Source organism: Melospiza georgiana, chromosome 4 (assembly GCF_028018845.1).
Source record: "Melospiza georgiana isolate bMelGeo1 chromosome 4, bMelGeo1.pri, whole genome shotgun sequence".
NCBI lineage: Eukaryota > Metazoa > Chordata > Aves > Passeriformes > Passerellidae > Melospiza > Melospiza georgiana.
In genome coordinates this window covers 22296216-22317415 of record NC_080433.1, presented here as the reverse complement: position 1 = coordinate 22317415, position 21200 = coordinate 22296216, and the positions used below count along the sequence as shown (strand labels likewise).

Genomic DNA, 21200 nt, shown 5'->3' with positions numbered 1-21200 from the left:
GGAGCATAGGCTGGAGAAATAAACTTGGGAAAATTCAGTGCTGTGGAGGTGGGGCAGAAGGGAGAGCAGGATTGCACATCCAGAAGTGATGCTCACACTGTGCTGGCCTGCTGCTCAGGGGAACCCCAACTGGTTTGGGCTCCTTACTTAAATTTGATCAAAGAAATGTTGTGATTGGGTTCTCACAGTTTCTTTACAGTTGCTTGAATTTCCTGGTTTGTCTTGGCCATTGCAAAGGAGGAGATGAGATGAAGGGGCTGTCTTTGAGGCTGTAGCATCCTTCTGCCTTCAGTGTTTTTCTGCTCAAAACAATTTGAAACAATACCAGCAAGGAACAAGGTTATTAAGTTTACATGTAGTTTAATACATTTAGCTGAATGCACATACAGTTCTTCCAAGTGGGAAGGCACAAATTGTTAAATGTTTGTAAATTGTCTTAAACGTTTTTCAGAGTACAATGGCCAGAAGACAAATATCTGGTGGCTGTAGTGGGACATATCATAGCACAAAAGCACTGTGTCTAGTGGTAAATATGAGAGATTCAGGCCACAATCATCCCTGTCACTGTTAGGAACACCTTCTGGAAACTGTTAAGTGTGTGGCTGCATTTCTTCCTCTGAACGTAAGGATGTTTGAGTCCCTGCTTTCTTCTGGTAATGGTTACAATGCTGTTGTCATGTAACATATAATACTAGAATATGACACCACTTTTCAATCAAGACTTTCTTTTAGTTTGCTATAAAACCCAGTCAGGCATACACCCCTTTATGGCTTGCCTAGTAAAGTTGTATTTGTTTTGTCTACTTGTAAATACCAAAGTTAGGGCTGAACCAGTTCAGCTAATAATAAACTAAGGCCGTAACTTTATATAAAAAAATTATCATGGAAAAAAAGATGGTTTTGGCTGAAAATTGCTTATTCAGGTCTTTTCTTGTTGCGATTGTCCTTCCAGATCCGATAATTGAGTGCAGAAGCCAAGCTTAGCCAGGCTAAATAAGGAATCATCAAATAAGCTGCTGCTTTGTTGATGTTGTACCAGGAAGCAGTGGTAGCTGTTGCTGTACCAGTTGTCAGCAGGAGAGTCACCAACCCCTGAAACACAGAAGGTGATTAGTGTTGTTTTACTTGTTGCATTTCCTGTGTGTCACTTTCCACCTAGCTCTGGCACCTATTCTATCCCTCTGTGTTTTAAATCCTTCTCAGAAAACCAGCCAGCAGAAAAAGATAGATTTCTGCTGAGTTACAAACCACTTTGAGTCATAAAACCATACAAGAAAGGGCATTACAGCTGGGAGCAGAGAGGAAGAATGAAGTTTCTTTCACCCATACCCTCTTTAGTGGGCAGTGAGATACTTCCAAGAGTAAGCTGGAGCAAGCAAACCTGTCCAGTTTGTTCATGCCACCTGAAGAGATGAGGTGTGAACGAATCTGTGATGGATTGCAGTCTTTCCCTGTTACAGAATTACATGTACTGCTATGTTATTTTTTGCATTAGCAATTCTTATTTTTGAGAATTGAGCGGTTTCTCTTCAGAGAGCTGCAGAAAGTCTATTCTAAAAGGGGTGTTGATCACCTAAATAATGTTGTAATAAGCTGCTTATCACTGCTGCTTGCCAGAGAAACCTAGGAATTGCAATAAGGTATAAATGTTTGTTTTGTAGTCACACAAAGCTTTTACCAAAGGCTGGCAGAATCTGTAAATTCTCTTAGGTGGGTGCTGGCATGCATTAAAGAGAATTTTAGAAAAGTTCTAAAAGCCATATTTTGTACTCAGGCCCATTTTCAGGAAGAAAAGATGATGACACAAACCTTTCATGCCAATACCTTAGTGTTCCACTTACCCATCCCATTTTGTGAGCTCCAAAAAATATTGGAGTCCATGCCCAGTTTAGTGCCAGGTTCCCTGCATACAGACCCAGAGGAACAACTGACTTTTCATTGAAGCCCCCCAGTTCCTTCCACACAAGGTAGGAGCCGTATCTGCAGAAAGCAAAGGGGAGGTGTCATTCACTACACTGTTTAAAGCTAGCACACATTCTTGATCCATGAAATAAGTTCAGTGCCAGGGTCTAGATTAACTTGGAAGACTGAGAGGTCTAAGCCTTACTTGACAAAGTAACTGACAGCACAGACTTGATCAGCTGCTCTGGATAACACGGAGAGAGAAAAATTCCAGTCATGCCAGAATTCTTACTTTTAAGTGCATAGAAGCAGATAACTTACTGCATTTGTCTTTAAAAAGAATACCATGTTGAAATGGAAACAAGTCTAAGATGCAAAAACTGAAGAAACTTTGTTTTGATATTGGGATGTGGTGCTTTTAAGATTTTTTAGAAATAAATCCAACCCCAGTTTTTAAGTAGATGAAATGAATGGCATTGAGCGGGATCCCAAAGCACAGTTCAGTATGGGGAGCAGGGGGAGAAGGAGAACCCTTTGGTCACTTTCATTACTTTCACATGGACTAAACAATGCAGCTTTGCTACTCTGGCAGTTTGATTGCAGAGAATAATGAAAACAGAATAAAGTTGGGGGAGGGTAAGCATTAGAAACTTCATTTCCTAAGTGATTTCCAAAGCACAGTGTGGACTTCAACTTGTTCATACACCTGACTTCAACTTCAGACCAATACTGTATGTACAAATCTAAGAAATGAAGTGTCAAGAAAGACAGGTAAGCTAATTAAATCTTGCTGCTAGTTATTTGTGGCTTTCCATATATTTAAGAGATTCTGGAGGAATGAAATGTCTTGGTCATTCAAGGAATGTGTATGCATGATGGATTAGAGAAGGCTGGTAGTAAGTGTGATCTTTCCACTGGGCTGCATGTATAATACATGAGCAAGACCATCCACCTTAGGATACAGTGATTCTGCTATTACCAAAATAAGTTATAAACTGTCACAATCTGGACTTTAAGGTATTTAACCTGCTACCCAGATTTGTGGTGAGGAATCCAGACACAGGGTTACAGATTGTGCAATCAGCTTGAAGGGAGTTGGGAAAGCCACCCAGCTCTTTTCTCCTTGATACAAGGCATGTTTTTATTCACAGGTCAGTAATGATCTCATTCAAATGTTAACTCTTCAAATACAGAAGTATTCCACTTAAATAAGTTAAAAAGTACAGTCTGTGAGGAAAAGGAAAAGAGAGGTCTGGAGGGGAGGGACAGGACATGAGGCTATAAAAATTACAAAGCTTTTCTGGAAAGAAAATGAAACCAAAATTAGAGAACATGGGAGTGCCAGTCTAGCATTCAGTTTCATCCATTGCATTATTGAGCTCTGTTAGAACAGTTCTATCCTAATTTCCCCCACCCCTTTTTTTTAATTTTCTTAAAACTACTGAAAGATATACTTAGAAGAAATCCCAGTGCTGCCTTGCTCTGCTGTTTCCAGCTTGGCATGTCTTCCCCTCAGAATGAATGAGGAAAACAAATTAATGGCAGCTTTTCAAGCTGCTGCTTTTGATGCAGGTACTTCTGCATACAAAATGTCCTATCAAACCCACACGTGACTCCCAAAACAAGTTTTTACCTGTTAAAGAAGCAGGTTGACACAGTTCCTTACTAACATAAAGCCACAGGAGTACAGTCATATCCTCTGGTCCAGCATTATACCAAATGCAACTTTGAGATCAGGCCAGTGCCTTAATACAATGTGAAAAACATACCCCATAGATGTATAGAGAGTTCCCCAAACAGGAGCAAACATCCAGTTAGGTGGACACCAGGATGGCTTCTGTAGAGTTTGATACCATGTTGGGATTTCCCTTTTGGTTATATTGCCTCCTAACAATCCTCCTGCATGTGGCAGGAGTGTGAAACCTACTGCTGGGGCCCAGGCTGGTACCACTTCCATTGAGACAGTGAACCTGAAAAAAAACCCAACACTGATTGGCAGAGAACTTGCAAAATGCAACTGCAAAAGTTTCCATTTCTAACAGATTTGAAAAACATGCATGTCAGATCTCATCCACAGCCCAGTGTTGTCACTGAGAGAGACTGCAGCTGAAATGAATGGATCTTGTACCATAATCTTACCTGTACCTGTAAAGGAATCTGTCCCTGGGGAGGTGGGAGCCAGAGGGAAGTGGGCCTTTACTTCTCTCTCAGCTGAGTGCATGAAGATTTCTGAATTTTACCTACAGAAATATCCTCACTAATAAGTATGGCACAGGAATAAAGCAGTTTGAATGTTATATGAACTGCACTTGGAAAATAAATAAATGCAGTAAGAAGTGTGTATTTCTGTATTCACCAAAAAGCCCATTCCCTCAATGAAGTGGCAGAGCCAAGGAAGAAAAGAGCATGTGCTTTCCTGTGCTCAAGCAAAATAATGTGAGGTGTTGTCTGCAGGATGCTCAGCGGGAGCCAGAGGGATGTGACAGTAGCAGCCACCTGAGAAGCTGCCTTGGAACACAAACAGCAGGGAGGACACTGAGAAGGTAAGTACTTAACTGGTGTTTTGCTAAACAAGGAAGGTGATCTGGATACATGGGGAGTACACCTTTGGCTCCTTCATGAAGCATTCAATCAGTTGCAGCAATTGTTGCTGCCAAGCCCATTAAATTTGCCTACAGAAGTAGGGCTAAGTAATGCTTTGCTCTGCTGGGCCATGCTGCTTTCGTTAGGGTACAGGCAGCAGGAAAACCAGCAAGCAAGGAAGGAGGACAAAGTTTAATTGCAGATTTTCTGGCCAGAGGCCAAATGTTCCAGAAGAGCTGTGCTTAGTTTACTGAAATGTAAACATTAGAGCTACAATAAAAAAAAGGGCAGAACTGAAAGATGTTTTTTCAAATATACAGTAGGCAAATACACCCAATTCCTGTTCATCTGTTATTCAGGAGAGAGATTCTGAGATTGCAGCAGTGGGGAAAGAGCAACTGCAGAAGGCCCAGGAGAGAAAATAAAGTTTTAGGTCAATGAGCATTTCAGATGCTTGTCAGAGAAAAGTGCCATATTGATACTGTCTTGGCTGTTGTGTTTCCCTGGATTTCAAAGCTTCTATTGCTTTAGTCATGACTGCTGGGATGAGGAGGCAGGGAGTGGGGAAGAGGAAATCCTACTTGTGACAGATGTGCTTAAACCAATAGGAAATCGCACAGATGAGGTTGCATTGTCACAGCTCTGACCTGGTGAATTTCTCTTCGGAGATCAGGGTAAGCTTGGGCAGCAAGAAAGTTGTTGCATTATGGTTTTTGTCCCTGCACTCAGGGCTCTGCCCACGCAGATTTAATGTGAGATTTCAGTGGCTGGGATCACAATGCAGTTTGCATGGGATCGAGAGAAATCCTGATGATAGAAGCAGAGCAGAGTTTTGAAAGCAAACTGAGCATGGAGGGACAGGTTGAGAGGGGTAAACATGAAGGGCCAGGTAGGCCTGGGCTGTGGGCTTGGGGGAAGTGGGCAATGAATAGAAATACAGACAAAAAGGCAGCAGACAAAGCCATCAGAGATACAAGTCATGGTCAAAAACCAAAAAAAGACTGAATGGGTGAAAAGAGCCAAGCTGGGAAGAATTTAGAACTGAGGCTGGGGAAAAGGAGGAAGAGGAGTGCAATGTGGTACTCTGCTGTGATAGGACCAATTGGGTCTTGGGTAGAGGATGGACAAGGGAGGGAGGAAAAATCTGCAGGGCTCACTGCTGCCGTACTTCTGCCTAGTGGACTCCACTTAAGAGAAGCATCTTAAGAGGAGCAGAGGAGTTCTCCTGTTCTCTTGCACTAAGATCTGTGCTGTTATTTCCCAAGGAAGCAGGCTGCCAGCTGCTGTGTGCACTACTTGTCATCCCCACTGACAGCATGAAAGGCTCAGCTTTTACTGGGATGTGAAGCAAGTGCCATGTGCAGGAGCAACAAGGTGTGATGGGAACAAGAGCTCTGAGCACAATGATTCTTCTTTGGCTGCCTTCAGATGAGTAATTCCCAAAGGTTAAGTTAAAAATTGCAAGTTAATAAGATCTCACTAATTTTTAACCCTTTTGCTTTGCCTACAGGGAGGCCAGGCTTAGCTCTCTACACATGCTGTGATATGTGCAACTCCAGAGTGGCTGCCAAATACTATTTTTTCAAAAGTGATAAGCAATAACCCAACGGGCTTTATGCTTTATTTGGATGTTAACAATATAAGGATGGTCTCCTCACAGCAATCAGCAACAGATTTTGTCAAGGGTTCTGTCAACTTCCTCCCAGGGAACAAAGTCTGAAAGTGCTAAATACTATAAAATTGAAACAATACTGCTCTGTGGCAGTCATTAGTGAATAAATGATGTACCCATGCATGTTAGAGAAAGAACACTGAAATAATTCTTAAGAGAAAGAAAACTAGACAGGCAAATAGAAACAGGGAAGGTGCAAAGCAAAGAAAAGAGACAAGTGAAGCCACTCATGCAGAGCAAAGGGGTGGAAATAGAAATTAAGAGATTGAACATACTGGCAGGAATTGAATTTTGGTGTCCCAGTCTTTTAACAACTATTGCTATTAATGAATTATGTGCTGTATTTTCCAGTTGTATCTCTCAGGATTTCCCAAGCATGGCAAAATACTCTATCTTGCAAGAAGGAGGAATGAAACTATGCAGCAAGGTGTGCTGGCAGCATGACCGCAGCTGTCCATCAGCAGTGGGAGTTCTTGTGTTTTCATTCCCAAGAAATTAAATACTGGTATCAACTTTCCATAAAAAAGCACAGGTAACTCAGAAAACAGCATGGGAAAAGCCACATCTGTCTGTGTCTGGTTACCTGATGTAGGTCTTTAGCAAGAGAATGAGTAAAAGGCAAGGTGCACTGGAGAGTCTGTACATTTTCTAAAAGTAATGTGAGCACAGAGGTTCATCAGCCCTGCCTTCCTTTCCGTGTACAGCTGATGATCTGAAATGAATTGGTGAGAACTTGAACACCACAGACTTGCTAACACAGCCCCACTGGCTGCGGTAGCATTACTCAACCTAGAAATAATAACTACTTTCCCAATTGTATTGCAGCTCCAGGGTGAGTTGCACAACATTCTTGCACCCTCATCTTCATACTGAAGAATGCTGGATGTCTGTGAATGGTATCTGCAGTGTACCCAGCAGATATCTGCCTCTAAGAACCACCAAGGTTGGAAACATTTTCTTCTCACACACACTTAACTTGTTTACTTCTTTTCCACTTCTTATCTCTGTCCTGCAATATATTCTTCATCATGCTGCCCCTTTTCTGTTTAGCCCTAGTGTGACTTCAGGCAGCTCCAGCAGAGCAGTGAGGGCTACTTTGCTTTATATACATGTTAGAATAATTATTCTAAGTATTCAAAATATCTGACTTACCCAAAGTTAGTTCCAGCTACATAAAGTAAAAGGAGAAATAAATGGGGGGAAACTGCAGTAGTTAAACTTGCTACCTAATGGGCTTCTCTCTGCTGTTTTTCTGTGGTGGCATAACATGAAGAAAAAGCTACCAGAAGCTTTCTATGTCTCTTTCTGGAAAAAACACTGTGCACCCAAAGAAAGGGATGGGCTGCTCTGTAGGTGGGATTAGATATATCATGACAGAACAGCTGAGTTGCTTCAGCCTGATGAAAAATGAACTGAAACACTTCTTTGCCTTGAGGAGGTCTCTGAAGGACAGGTGCCTTTCCCTCCTTGAGGCATTCTGTCAGCAGGAAGGAGAAGAAAGGTAGGAAAGGAGAACTGCTTTCATCCCATTTTCTTACACCCTTGTGCTGATAAAACTTCTGACTAGTTCCATCCATGTGCAGCTTGGGGCTGGCTGTCCAATCACATGGGGCTTAAAATTGCATTAAAATCACAAACAAAAAACTCCCAGCAGAGCTAAATCACCCTGGCAGCCCTTGGGTTCCCAGTGCCCAGTGTTTGGAGATGGACTGACAAAGCTGGGACCATACCATGGAAGGGAGTCCCCAAGACACATACTCTCCCTTTCATCCTCTACCATACATTTTTTTTTAAGGGCAAATATGGCTCTGCCCAGGTCTGAGAGGCAGATTTTCCCCAGGAAGAAGGCTTCTTCCCAAGATAGCTGTCTGAAAAATTAAAGACAACATACTTAATTTATACTGATAAACTATTTATGTGCGTTGTGGATTTAATTCCTGGGAAGCTGCAACACTAAAATCAAATTTATATCTCAGCTTATGACAAAAAATACAGCCACCACAAAAAAAAAAAAAAAAAGCTGGCTATCTAATCTCAAGTAATATAGACACTTAAAACAATAAATGTTATAGGATATAAACAATATAAATATCTAATAAGTGTATAATATGTGTTTATAATATGTATTTAGAATTTTTAAAAAGACGGTATTTATTGAAGACTACAATGTAAGGTATACAGATGGAGACAAAAAATCTCCCTCCCCACTGAGATTTCAACATGGCAGAGCATAAGTTGTGCAAATAAATCTCTGATTTATTCACATACAGGGAACTGAAATGCATCCTGGAGCAAGATTTTTGCTGGGAGAATTTGCCATTTACTCTCAATCTCTTCTCATTGATGCTTATGTTACAAGTAGAGGCAGCCACGGGCTGGGATATGGTCACATGTATGTCAGATATCTCCTCTGTACCTGCCAATACATTTCAGCTAACTTGAGCAGCTCACTTCCAGGTGTTTTACCTGGAGGCTGACGCAAATGGAAGAAATACTCTTACAAAATAGCACAGAGAATACAAAAGTGAGAGAAAAAAAAAGTCAACATAACTCCCTGCTATGACACATTTTCCTTCTCCCAAGCCGTACTTACAGTCTGTTTTACAGAGCTGCTCTGACTCAATGCTTGATACTGTTTCACAACCTTACTTAATGCAAAGTCGTTACACAATTGCAACTCCAGCACGCCAACTTTCGCTTTTAAAAAAAAATAATCTTAGCGTTGAACGCTCCAATAACATCACAGTGCTTTTTGGGCTTTGATTTATAAGTATCACCCAAAAATTTGGAATTGAAAACCAAAGCCGTTTCTTTCACCCTTAAAGAAAAGTTCCTCGGCGACACTGAAGGAAGATACCTTTAGTTAAACAGCAGCGTGAAAACTTCTCCCGAGTGCCGAGAGCTGCCGGCCCGGTGGGACCGGAGGAACGGGCTCTGCCCCTCTGCCAGCCGCTGAAAACCTCGTGTGCCGGATCGAAATTAAGAGCAAGCTTCACAGCTTGGTGGTTTGGTTTGTTTATTTTAAAGCATTTTCCACGCTAAACCCCGGCACGGAAAAGCCATGAGTGTTTGCCCACGTCCTGTCCGCCCGTGAGCGGGCCCGCCCCGCCCGTCTCCAGCCGGCACCGCAGGTCCCGTCCTGCCCGGGGGTCCCGGCTGGCCGGCACGAGGCTGTCGCCAGCAGCAGTGCGGGATCGCTCCCTCAACCCTCTCCGCCGACCCGCGGGGGAGCCGAGGGCGCCCGGGGTGCGGCGGGGTCCCGGCAGCAGCAGCGCTGCGGGAGCGCCGGGACCCGGGCGGGGCGGGGTCGGGCGGCCCCTCCGGCGAGCAGCCGGGCACCGCCGCGGGGCTGCGCCGCCCCTCGGGCTCCCCGTCCCGTCCCACCCCGAGCCGTGCCGCGGGCAGCGCCGGCGTTACCTCCTCCCGTGCCGCGCTGCCGCTGCCGCCGGTCTCGCCTGCTCTGCCCGGGCAGCCAAGCGCCGCCCCCGGGGCCGGCCGGGCGGGCTCCCCCGCCCCGGGGCGGGCTCTCGGCGCTGGGCGGGCGGAAGCGCCTGGCGCGGGCCGGGCCAGGGCGGCGCGCGGGGCTGAGGGCGGTGAGCGCCGGGGCGGTCCGACCGGTCTCCTTCGCTCCCTCCCTCCTTTCCTCCCTCCCTTCCCCCTTCCTTCCCCGTCCCGGCAGCGGCTGCTGGCGGGGGCCGCCCCGTTCCCGTGGCAACGCCCGTTCCCGGGCGGCGGCCATGGGCGGCTGGGCCGCGGCGCCATGGCGGCTTGGTGGCTGCAGCGGGCGCGGCGGCCTCCGCGGCGCTGCGCGGCGGTGGGGCAGCTCCCGCCCCGGCGCTGGGGACCGGGCGGCGACCCTGAGCGACCTCCTGCAGAGCTCGGTGGAGGCCGAGGAACCGGGCGCGGCGGCGGCGAGGCAGGAGCGGCGGTGCCCCCGGGAGGGCACGGTGCTGCTCTTCCCGGGGCAGGGCAGCCAGTTCGTGGGCATGTGCCGCGGGCTGCAGCAGTACCCCGGCGTGCGGGACATGTACCGCCTGGCCGAGAAGGTGCTGGGCTACGACCTGCTCTCCCTCTGCCTGGAGGGGCCGCGGGACGCGCTGGACCGCACCCAGCACTGCCAGCCCGCCGTGTTCGTCGCCTCCCTGGCCGCCGTGGAGAAGCTCAACCACCTGCAGCCTGAAGTGAGGGAGCGCGGAGGGCGCGGGGGGTCGGGGCGGCGGCGCCTCGGGCCTGCCCGCGGTGCGGCTGAGGCGGCGCTCGGCTCTCTGTCCCCGCAGGTCGTGGAGCGCTGCGTGGCGGCCGCCGGCTACAGCGTGGGGGAGTTCGCGGCGCTGGTCTTCGCTGGAGCCCTGGACTTTGCCGAAGGTGCCCGGGGGACGTGCGGAACTCCCTGCTAGGATCTCCCAGCCCGGGCCCGTGCTGTTTCCAAAGCGTTGCCTGTTATCACTGTGTCCTTCTCGCTTATTTTTAATTAGAGGAGAAATTTTACTTCCTACTTCGACTGTTCGCTTTAACGCGTGTAACACGGCATTAAAAGCATTGACGTTTCACGACGAGTGAACAGCTGCCCTTTGTTGCGCGCAGGTGCCCGCGCTCACATTTACGCCGCCTCTCTGTTTCTCTCCGTAGCGCTGTACGCGGTGAAGGTGCGCGCCGAAGCCATGCAAAGGGCGTCGGAAGCTGTCCCCAGTGGAATGCTCTCGGTTGTCGGCCGGCGAGAGGCAAATTACAAATTTGCCTGCCTGGAAGCCCGTAAACACTGTGAATCGCTGGGTATAGAGAACCCCGTGTGCACAGTTTCAAACTATTTGTTTCCAGACAGCAGAGTCATTGCAGGACACTTACAGGTATTGCTTCAGGGTAAACTATTCCTTCCTTTGAACTGAGCATTTAGCTTTTAAAAAACTCTTACTTTGCGCTTCTGTGTGGGTGTTATGTATGGCCTTAGTTTGTCCAAACAAAAGTATTTGATCGTGGGGTGGTTTTTTTTCCAGCATGTGTTCAGTTGTTGGGTAGGGAAAGGAATTTCTTTATCACAGTAAGTCTGATGAGGTGATTCTTATGGGGTGACTGAGAAAACCTTTGTTGCGCAAGACTCACTTCTCTCTCTCTTTTATAGGCTTTGGAGTTTTTGCAGGAGAATGCCCGAAAATATTATTTTAAACGTACAAAAATGCTTCCAGTCAGTGGGGCTTTTCATACCAGACTTATGGAACCAGCAGTAGAGCCACTGGCTGAAGTTCTAAAATCGATTGAAATTCAGAAACCGCTGCTCTGTGTGTATTCCAATGTCGATGGCAAAAAGTACATGCACTCAAAGCACATTCAGAAGCTGTTAGTGAAGCAGGTGGTGTCACCTGTTCTGTGGGAGCAGACCATGCACTCAGTGTACGAAAGAAAGCAAGGAACAGAATTTCCTTACACGTATGAAGTGGGGCCTGGGAATCAACTGGGAGCCATTCTCAAACAATGTAATTTAAAGGCCTGGAAACAATATAAACATGTAGATGCTCTGGAAGATGAGGAAGCAGCGGAGACCTAAATAACCTTTTGAGAAAAATCCACACAACTCAGTTTTTTTCTAGTTTAAAACTTTGTGCTCCCAAAAGAGGAAGCCTTAGACATTCATGGCTTCTCATGATGTAAAGAGCACTCACTATGTGCAAAATTGCAAGGAACATTTTCCTTTGAATTCCTCAGGTGTGGAAAGGGGAGAGCAAAGTTTGGCTCTTCCATCTGTGTTGGGACTGCAAAGTTGTCAATGAACAGGCCAAGTAGCACAGTTTGGCCTCAATCCTGCAAGCAACTTTCCCTCTTGGGTGGTTTTCTTTTTTTTTTGTTTTGTTTGGTTGTTTTTTGGGGGAGTTTTTTGGGTGTGGATTCAGGTTCCAGTTGGTAGCCTTGGCTGTTGGTGCAGGGATCTGCAGGAATGCAGGGGTTGTTGGCTTCAGGTTGTGGAGGGCCCTGCCGTGGGCTGGAGGGTGCATTTAGAGGAGCCATTTGTTGCGAGGCTTTCAGTGTGCTGATGTTCCTGTTTTCTTACTCAGCTGGCTTGTGGGGTATTCATCTATGTAAAGTTCTCTTACTTTGTGTCAACATTACCAGGTAGCAGCTGAGTGAGGCAGATGATGTTACTAGAAACATTATTTTCTTAAAGTTAAACTATAAATAAACTGAAGCTTTTCTTGCTATTTTTAATGCTTTGGGGTGCATCATTATTGGCTCTGTCCACATGTGGATGGAAGTAACTTGCCCTCCAGTTGTCCAATGCCACACTGATTGTGCTAAGTTACACAAGAAATGTTCACTAGGAAAAAAAGCTTTACAAAAATATGTACATTTCCTGGCAGCTGGAAATGATGAGCTGGAGATCAGCAGGTTGTCCCAAACCCTTCTGGAAAGAGCTTCCCATTACCCAGTTTGTATTTTTTATTTTGGTATTTTTATGCTGTATTTAACAGATATATAGAAAAAAAATAGGATATATTACTTAAATCAAATGACTGACAGTATCTTCAATAATGTATTATGAAATGCTGGAGAACTGTCAATTACAGTACCAATCATTCTGTAACTTCACATTTATGACAGGGAGAGTGAATTAAAAACACTGGCCCTTATTATCATTGCTAAGAGGGCTGTATTATTAAACAGTTCTTTTGTGGACTGCAGCTGGCAGCTGTGCCTGCCCTCACAGTACAAATTCCACTTTTAGCATGTGTAAACATTAACAATTAGTAAAGTACTGCAGAGTTTTTCAGCTTCACCATTCAACTGCTAGAGGCTGAAGATTAAAGTTTGGAAAAACTGTAAAGAAAATTATTTCAGTGAAGGTTCCTGTGTTACAGGTAAGGTGTTAATTATTCAGAAAAGCATACCAAAATCTTCAGTTAGAAGTATTGGTTAGAATATTGCAACTAAATCCCATTCATATTATTAAACACTGGATTGTCCTGTGTTAGAAGTTTCTGACCACACCTTGTAGGACCAAATGCAAGGTTGACTTTCAAACCAGCTTTTATGATAGGTGAAACTAAGTGTGTGCTTTGAAAGTTCTGGACTTTCTTTTTAATTATTTAACCTTTCTGAGGAAATGTTGGAGACCTGTTTTCTATTTGTAGTGTTCTTGCCATGATTTTTTGCCTTTTTTTTCCCCCCTCATTTCACTTTGTTGTACACTTTGTTGGGAATTAAAGCTCTTTGGGAAATCCATGCTAGAAATCTCCTGTTTGCAAACCATTGATAACCTTTGCACTTTTGTCAGCTGAAGAATGCTGAAGGGAAATCTGTATCATAAGAGCATTCCAATGTTGTGGGTCTTGTTTAATTAGTGGGAAGAAGGACCTGTCACCACTGTTGGGTGTTTGCTTTTCCTCTGTGCAGTGGTTGAGCCAAGGCTGCTCCTCAGTGAGCTTTGTGTCTCCAGAACCAGAAGCCAGAGGGAATCATGCTTTTGTGCTGATGTTGCAATTCCTAGGAGCAGAGGAAGTGTGATGGAGGTGTTGTACCTCTGTATGGAGAGTGTTCAGGGCTTGATTTTGTGTGGTGCCCGTCAGCACAGCCTCACCTCACGTGTGCAATAACATTGCCTGTGCCTGGGCAGAAAGTGCCCAAATAATTACAGATCCTGGATCTCAAAGCATTTCTTTAATGCACTTGCTCCTCTATCCCCTCTGCTTCTGGAAACTGAGTATTTCAGAGGTGACAAACCAGTGTGGCTCCTTCACCTATGAACAAGCATAACAGGATGTGGAAGAAAATCAAGTGCCGTAAATGCTGTCACATATCAGGAAGTGTGCAGCGAAAAAAACAGAATTAACGTTGGGTCTCCTGAGTCACTGTGGGGCTGTGACCAAAGGATTAACTAACTGTGCTCCACAGGTGAAACAGGAGCCTGGCACCAACTGCTCCCAGCTACTCCAGTTGGTGCTGACTGCTGTGGCTTTGGATGCCATTTGCTTTGTGTTTCACTTGTTTCTTTGCTGGGATTGAATTTTGTATTCCTTGAGACTGTGTTATGCTCCATGCATGCTGGATGATGAAATTCCCCTCTCTTGTGATTCAACACAAAAGTGGGAAAAAGCAGAATCACCCCACACAGCTCTTGGATAAAATAGGCAGTGAAGAGTTTCCTGTTCCTCATTACTCCCCTGTGCATAAAGGTTATTTATCTAGAAATAATTATTTGATAGTATTAAATTGATTCAGCTGGGAAGAGTCAATTTTTTCACGGCTGGTACTTTTATTACATACGAATAGTTCATTTATTAGACCCTCCTGATGTTAAATTTTACCCTTTACTAAATAATAACTTTAAAATATTTTTCTATCACATTGCTAACAGAGCTCAATAGAGCAGTTAATTCACTGATAAAACTTTAGTCTGTTTTTTTGGCTATGTGGGCCAGCCTCTGGCCTGTGTGTGACTCCAGTTCCAGTTGTGTGAACTGTGCTTTTCTAGAAAAAACTTGCCTACCTCCTGCTGAAGGGCACATCAGCTTGAGAGCATTTTGAAAAAACATGACACTGAATATATGCTGCTGCTGCTACTTGAATTTCTGGGGTATGCTGGAGACATCACCCTTTATATTTCTTTCCCTGCTTTCCTTTTGCTCTGTATTTAAAGTCATTCAAAGATATTTCAAAATCCTTTGCATGAAACGGTCAAATGAAATAGTCTAGTGAAGCTTCATTATTTTTCCCAGAAACATTTTTTGAGATAGGCAGTTAGCATCATAATGGGATTTAGGCACCATTCATTAAAGAGAGGAAGCATGTTTCTCAGCATACTTAAATTTGGCTTGATTTGGCATTTGTCTTCACTAAAGAGGGGTTTAAATTCCTTGTCTCATTTAAAACAGAGACTTGAACTTGAAACTCCAACTTCTCTGATAAATGCTTAGCTCACAAATCCATTAAATATTGTATTTTCCTGTTTTAAAAATACACTAAAGGTAGGAGTTGCTTGTCTGGGCAAAAAGCAGGCATCCCCTGTGCTGAGGGGAATATCCAAACCACAGAGCTGCACTTTCGTTTTCTCTCACTGAGAGTCTATAGCTGGATACTGCAAACCAGCTTCAAGAGCAAAAAGAGAAGATGCACTCACAGATACAGAGAGAACACCAGGCACAAATGGGAGACGCTGAGAGAGGAAAAACTCAGCTGTGCCCTAATGGCCACCCATGGAGGGTGACACCTCGGCCATCTCCATCCTCTAAGTTGTGCTCATGTTCCCCTCAGGCTTCCAGTGTCCCCAAGCACGTGCCTTGTGAAAAGACATCCTCTGAGAAAATCCCTTCTCAGAATCCATCAGCTCTTGGGCTTTTGTTCTGGGCAGCTCCTAGTTTTACTTTGAAAAGGGGCAGAAGATACTGCCATTAACGTGTGACAGCAGAGTCTTGGAAAATAAAGCAGACAGCACTGCAGAAGGTTTGAAGCAACAATTTAATTTTAAAAAAGTATCATGGTTTTAATCTTTATATTGCTTTTACAGTGTTAAAATTTAAAGGATGGCCAGCATGCCTTCAGTTTTCTTCACATCCAGAATCTCTTTAACAAACTCATTTATAGGAAATAGACACTTTATATTGCATTAAAATAAACATAAAAAAGACAGACTTTCTAATTGCTTGGAGTCACATTTCAAAACTAGCAAGTCAGGCAGTTATCCAGCAACAACCTCCTTATTTTAAAAGTTTTTTCTTTAAAAAAGATACGAAAAAGCAGTGACCCAGCACTCGCCTAGGTTTAAATATTAAAGAGATTTTTATCAGTGTAAATTTGAAAAACAAACCAGCTGCCACCACTGGGGTGTTAGTGATGTTGGTCAGTGTCCAGCAATGACCTCCTGTGGTAATTGTGTGTGCTAATTCTACAGTCCATAATTCATGGCCCACCAAAAGGCAGCAACAAGCAAGGCTGCAGGCACCAGCTTCTGGCAGAGGCACCTGACAGGAAGCCTGCAAGTCTGTGGGAAGAAAGGGGTTGGTCATTAGCAATAACAAGCAGCAAAAAGAGGGTGCAAGGAAATTAAAAGAGTGCCCATGTGGGAGGTCAGTGTGGGCCCGAGAGCACGGTCTGGTTCTGCTGCAGAAATGCAGAGGGGGGGTCAGTTTTACTGGGGGCTCCAGCCACTAAAGAATCCTCCTCTCCTCTGGGTAAGTACTACTGGCAGCAGCTCTGCTCTGCTCATCTCCCCAGGGAGACCCTTCCAACATCTGATAGTGGCAGGTGCCTCCCCTCTGAACAGAACCCCACGAGTTGTGTGGGATTTGGGTTGTCTTTAAATGAGAAATTTCAGCCTAGAGAGAAAAAAAACTGGGCACCAAGGGGGTACCAACAAACTAAGGGATAAAGCCCAGCCTGAAGCCACATGATATACTTCACTCTGTGACATTACAAGGGGGTCAGGTGTTCCTGTTGCCTATGTGCCAACAAAAAGGTGGGAGAAAAGGGAGAGAGCGTACCCAGCCTCCATAGCCAGTGATCCGCTTTGTCCAGTTACTGCTCACATCTCCACAGCTTCTTATAACACTTTTAATAACATTCCATGTCTGGAAAACACTGATAGCAACCCTGATGATTTAAACAAAGAAAGTATGAGGATATAACATTTATTCTAAAAAGTGGCAAATAAAATAGCAATGTTTAGGAAACAAACCAACAAAACCCAAACAAAAACCTTTAGTATGTTCCTTCCTAAACTGTATGTGTACATATACATTTCTCTAAATATTCAGGAAGAAGACCTTTGAAATCTAAAGATAATTTAAGTTCAGAATTAAGTGATAAAGTGACAATCTTTGTGGTTGTTTCAAACTTGGAAGAGCATAGAGCACAACCCAACGAGAGACGTTCGTGTCTGATGAATCAGGACAGCAATACAAGACTGACACAGCAGTGTCACAGGCTCTCTCTGGGGTGTGAATCCAGCTTTGCTGAGGTGGAAGGTGCATACAAATGTTATATACACATATATTTACAGGTTATGTTACACAGCTGTAATTGAACTGCATTCTGTTAGGTCTGCAATGAGTGACCTTCCCCTCCCAGAAGCAAGGAGAAAATAAGGTAGAATGCCTGGGACTTCAGACACAGCTGAATATCTCATGTCAGGACACTGCTGCATGTCAGTTAATAACTATGCAGGAGAACCCTTCAGCTCACAGCAGATGAAAGGCAGTTCCAACTAGTTCCAGCCATGTTTTCTTGGATGTGCGTGGGTAAGTTATTGTACATGCAGTAGCATGTTAATCCCACACTGGGCTACAAGTCTCTCATCACTCAGTTGTGCTTAAAATTGAGTCTAAAGTTACTGTGCCTCTGAGGAATTTGAAATAGCAAGACACTATTTAAGTCTTTCCACTTTAAATGACTGTAATATGTTGAAACAACTTACACTTTACATTATTACAAAACCTTTCCTTGTAAAACAAGCTGCTTTGCTTTTCTATGTTCTATATGAGGCAGCAGTAGCAGCAATAAATTTTTTATTTTGTGTACAGAAACATTCTTGTTTGTCTAACATGATTATTAAAAGGATCTGCCAATAAGGTAACTTACACTCGTGCCAGGTGAAGCAGTGTTTCTTCTAATGTCCTGTGCTGCCTCCTGTTAAATTCATCTCCAATCAGGGCTAGCTGACGGCCAACCTGAGTAGCTGAGCTGCAAGGCAGGCAGGATGTGCATGTTAGAGGAGAACCTGCAACAGCAATTCTCTAAAAGCACTCTGCAAAAGTCAGGTAATGTAATTCCCCCAACAGCTGGGCTAACTGGGAATGTAAAACTGAAATGTTGCAGGAGGTTTGTTTCCCTTTATTTATGACTTTATTGATTAAGTATTTTAGGCCCATACATGAAGTTACATATTTGGCACTTTTGAAAAAACATGTTGATTTTTTAGGTGTTTCATTTCTTTATATAAGACAATGAGATTCTGGTTTGGGGTTTTTGATTATCCTACTCCCTTCCCCACCAAGTCAAAATATTGAAACTGCCTTCACTTCAAACCTTGCAAGATATTTCTTCTTACTAAAATGTTGGCTTTGTCATCCAATGGATTTACTCCAATGAGTTCCACTGTGCAGTGTGGGTCTCCAGCTACTGGGTGGTGCCCAGGTACAAACTGACACAAAACCTTAAGGCTTTTCAGGAGGTCCTGGGATATACAGAAACTTGAACATCTGTGGCACATGTTGATGCTAAACACTGGTTATGCTTTCCTGATGAAAATTTCCCATTAGATTTAGCTTCTCTTAGACACATGATTTTGTTCTGGTAGACAAATAATACAAACATACATTTTTATTTTAATTTGCATTTCTGCTGAGATCTGTTCACCAGATCTGCAAAATAGTAAGTAGGCTTAAGAGCTTAATTCTAGAGTCTGCTGAAAAAACCCCTTGGGCTTGGCAGTCCACCTACAAAAAACCACCAGAAAAACCACATAAAGGAATTTTCACAGATGGGGGAGAAAGGCAACCCCTGATTCTTGTACTGGAAAAAATGTATGTATGGGATTAAGAAAAACCCAAGGCAACACTACTAGTTTGTGGTAAGTGGCGCCTGGAGAATTATGTAAAAATGGCTTCTTCAGCTGCTTGCTGTAACAGGTGGGTCTCCAATAAAGAGCCATATCTGTGCCCCTGTGCAAGATAAAAACTTACAGACATTTAATGCAGCATAATCTTGCATAGTCCATGTTAGGCACCACAGGTTATCTACACTTGCATCTATTCCACTTCCAGTAGTATGCACTATGATTACTTGGCTTAGCAGTTTTCTGGAAAGTCTGGCACTTTGTACTTGGGGAGGACAGAAGGGGTATTAATATAGTGTGATACCTGATATCAAACTCCATTTGCTCTGTGGTGTCTGGAATTGTCTGGAGGTTACTGTAGGTTTCCTCTTCTGGTGCTCCATTGGGGTAGCTGGAGAGGACAAAGTGCCTGGGGCTTCTCCTGATTTGAGACATCTTACTCTGCAACAAGTCATGAAAGACAACCTCAGGGCTTCATGTTGTGCAAGGTCTTTCAGTTTAGGTGGAAATCGTTTAAAGTGCTATTAAAGTTACTCTTTTTACTTCTCCAGTCAGAACATGAGTATTTCTAAGATTACTATTTTAAGAGTAGTCAAAGGAAAGTTTCAGTGACCCAGCAGATGTCCAGCAAATCAAACAAGCAGCATTTAGATGGCTGCTACTTTATACTGGCTCAAAACAGCTCAGAAATTGGAAAATCTCTATAAATATAACTAATGTAGACAAGTATAGTTTCTCAGTAGTTTCACTTAGTACAAGATGCTTTCCTATGCTGTTTGCAACAACCTGCCTGGCATTAAATCACTCTAACCCATGGAGAACCCCAGGCAGAAAAGTACCTAAAACAAACTTGAACAGGTTTTCCTAAGTCTAATTCAGGTCCAAATTTACATATCTTCTTCAGCTGGAGGCTACCAACATGGAAATTACAAGCAACTCACCACAGAAATAAATATAAGAAAGATTTAAACCCATTAGTAGCTTTCCACATGAAGGAGCAGACAGTAGGAACCAGTAAAATCAGCAGAGCTGCTTGCTTGTACAATGGGAAAGTTATTCACAACCAGTACCACAAAATCAATGTCAAAATTTAACAGGTTTCAGCACATGTGGCTTGTGTCTAATATTGCAAGCATTTGTGTAACACAGAGAGCAGTGTTTGGAGAGCAGAGCTGATGTTTTTGTAGTCATTAGGATTGTTTTATTTGGTTTATCAAGGCAAACAACATCAGAGCTGTGGATGGGGATTATTCCAATTACACACGTCCTTGGACACTTGCTGTAGTGGAAGGCTCTGCCTGATGAGGAACTTAATGACAACCTTCTGGAGATGCTCTGGTTTTATCTGGCATTGGGTTTGGCCAGCTTTTTCATGGTTTCTTTGCTTCCTGGCTCTATCATTAAAAAATGGATCCCTTTTGTTGATGGAGTGATCCTGGACAGCAACAAAGAGAAGTTCTGCTGGCTTGATTTCTTTCTCATTTTAAACACTCTCTCAGCAGGTCAAATGAATAAAATGCAAATAAAATATTCTCAGAAATTAAACTAAACCAAGCAGAAGGTAATGTCAAAATGCTGCTTGGTATGAATTTGGTTTGCTACGTTGCTGCAGTCTTGTTAAAACCTTTAAATTTTTCACTTGGGATGAGGTTAGGGCCTTTGTGATCTCCTTTCAATATTTAGATGAAGTTTACATTTTCCACAAAGCAAAATTATTCATAACTAATGTGTATACATTACTGCATAAGCAAACTCACAAAAATGTGATACTAAATAAATGAAAATAGGTTTGGTTTACAGAAGGGTAGGATCCTCTTACAGTGGACAGTGGTGTTAATGTGGCTGGAGAAAAGCATGTTACAGACCAGTGTCAGCTGGCAGATATTGTGTTTTATACAGTTTGTAGTTTCATCTTCTGGATTTTTTTTCCTTCTATCTGTAGCATTTCTGCTTTACTTACAAAGATGTTTAGAATCTAGGGTTTAAAATATGTCCAGAGTTCTGAAAGTTCTGAAAAGCTGTGTGATTTTAGCCATGACAAAGAGAAGCTGGGATCAGGTCCTCTGAATTTTAATCCACCATCTTTGAGGGGAGTTGTGTGACTCAACCCTCTTTCTAAGGGGAAATACCACAGCCTTCCTTCCAAGACAACACCTATCTGAATGTATTTTACAGGTGAGCTAAAGGGCTCTTTTAATTCAGATAATATTTTTTTAAAAAGAGACAGTAGTTTTAGGTGCTGTATTTCCTTCAAAAGATGCCCTGTTCCTTTATGTATTGCTGTGTCTCTCTCTCTTACATCCAAAAAACAAAAAGTCAGGGGAAAAAAAGGTTGATGTCCATAGAGGAACTTTGTGCATTCCAGCACCATACCTGATTTCCAGATACCCAGTCACCCCAAGGGCTTTGTAGCTCTGAATCAGGAGCCAAGGATTCATACACGCACCGGAGTGAAACTGTGTCACATTAAATCATTCCATATTCACTGCAGCAGATACTTGAACA

At 43.6% G+C, this 21200-nt stretch overlaps 2 protein-coding genes across 2 annotated transcripts; one reads left to right on the top strand and one right to left on the bottom strand.

Moving 5' to 3' along the window:
* Positions 1 to 121: 121 nt before the first annotated feature.
* TSPO (translocator protein) lies at positions 122 to 9640 on the bottom strand. The gene is made up of 4 exons (XM_058022821.1): positions 9575 to 9640; positions 3672 to 3872; positions 1842 to 1980; positions 122 to 1092 (listed from the first exon to the last, which is right to left on the bottom strand). The coding sequence occupies exons 2-4, from the start codon at positions 3857 to 3859 to the stop codon at positions 916 to 918; spliced, it is 504 nt and encodes a 167-aa protein (XP_057878804.1). The 5' UTR covers positions 3860 to 3872; positions 9575 to 9640; the 3' UTR covers positions 122 to 915.
* A 254-nt stretch (positions 9641 to 9894) lies between these two features.
* MCAT (malonyl-CoA-acyl carrier protein transacylase) lies at positions 9895 to 12355 on the top strand. Its single transcript, XM_058022409.1, has 4 exons — positions 9895 to 10338; positions 10435 to 10522; positions 10787 to 11004; positions 11277 to 12355. The coding sequence occupies exons 1-4, from the start codon at positions 9895 to 9897 to the stop codon at positions 11697 to 11699; spliced, it is 1173 nt and encodes a 390-aa protein (XP_057878392.1). The 3' UTR covers positions 11700 to 12355.
* Positions 12356 to 21200: the final 8845 nt, after the last annotated feature.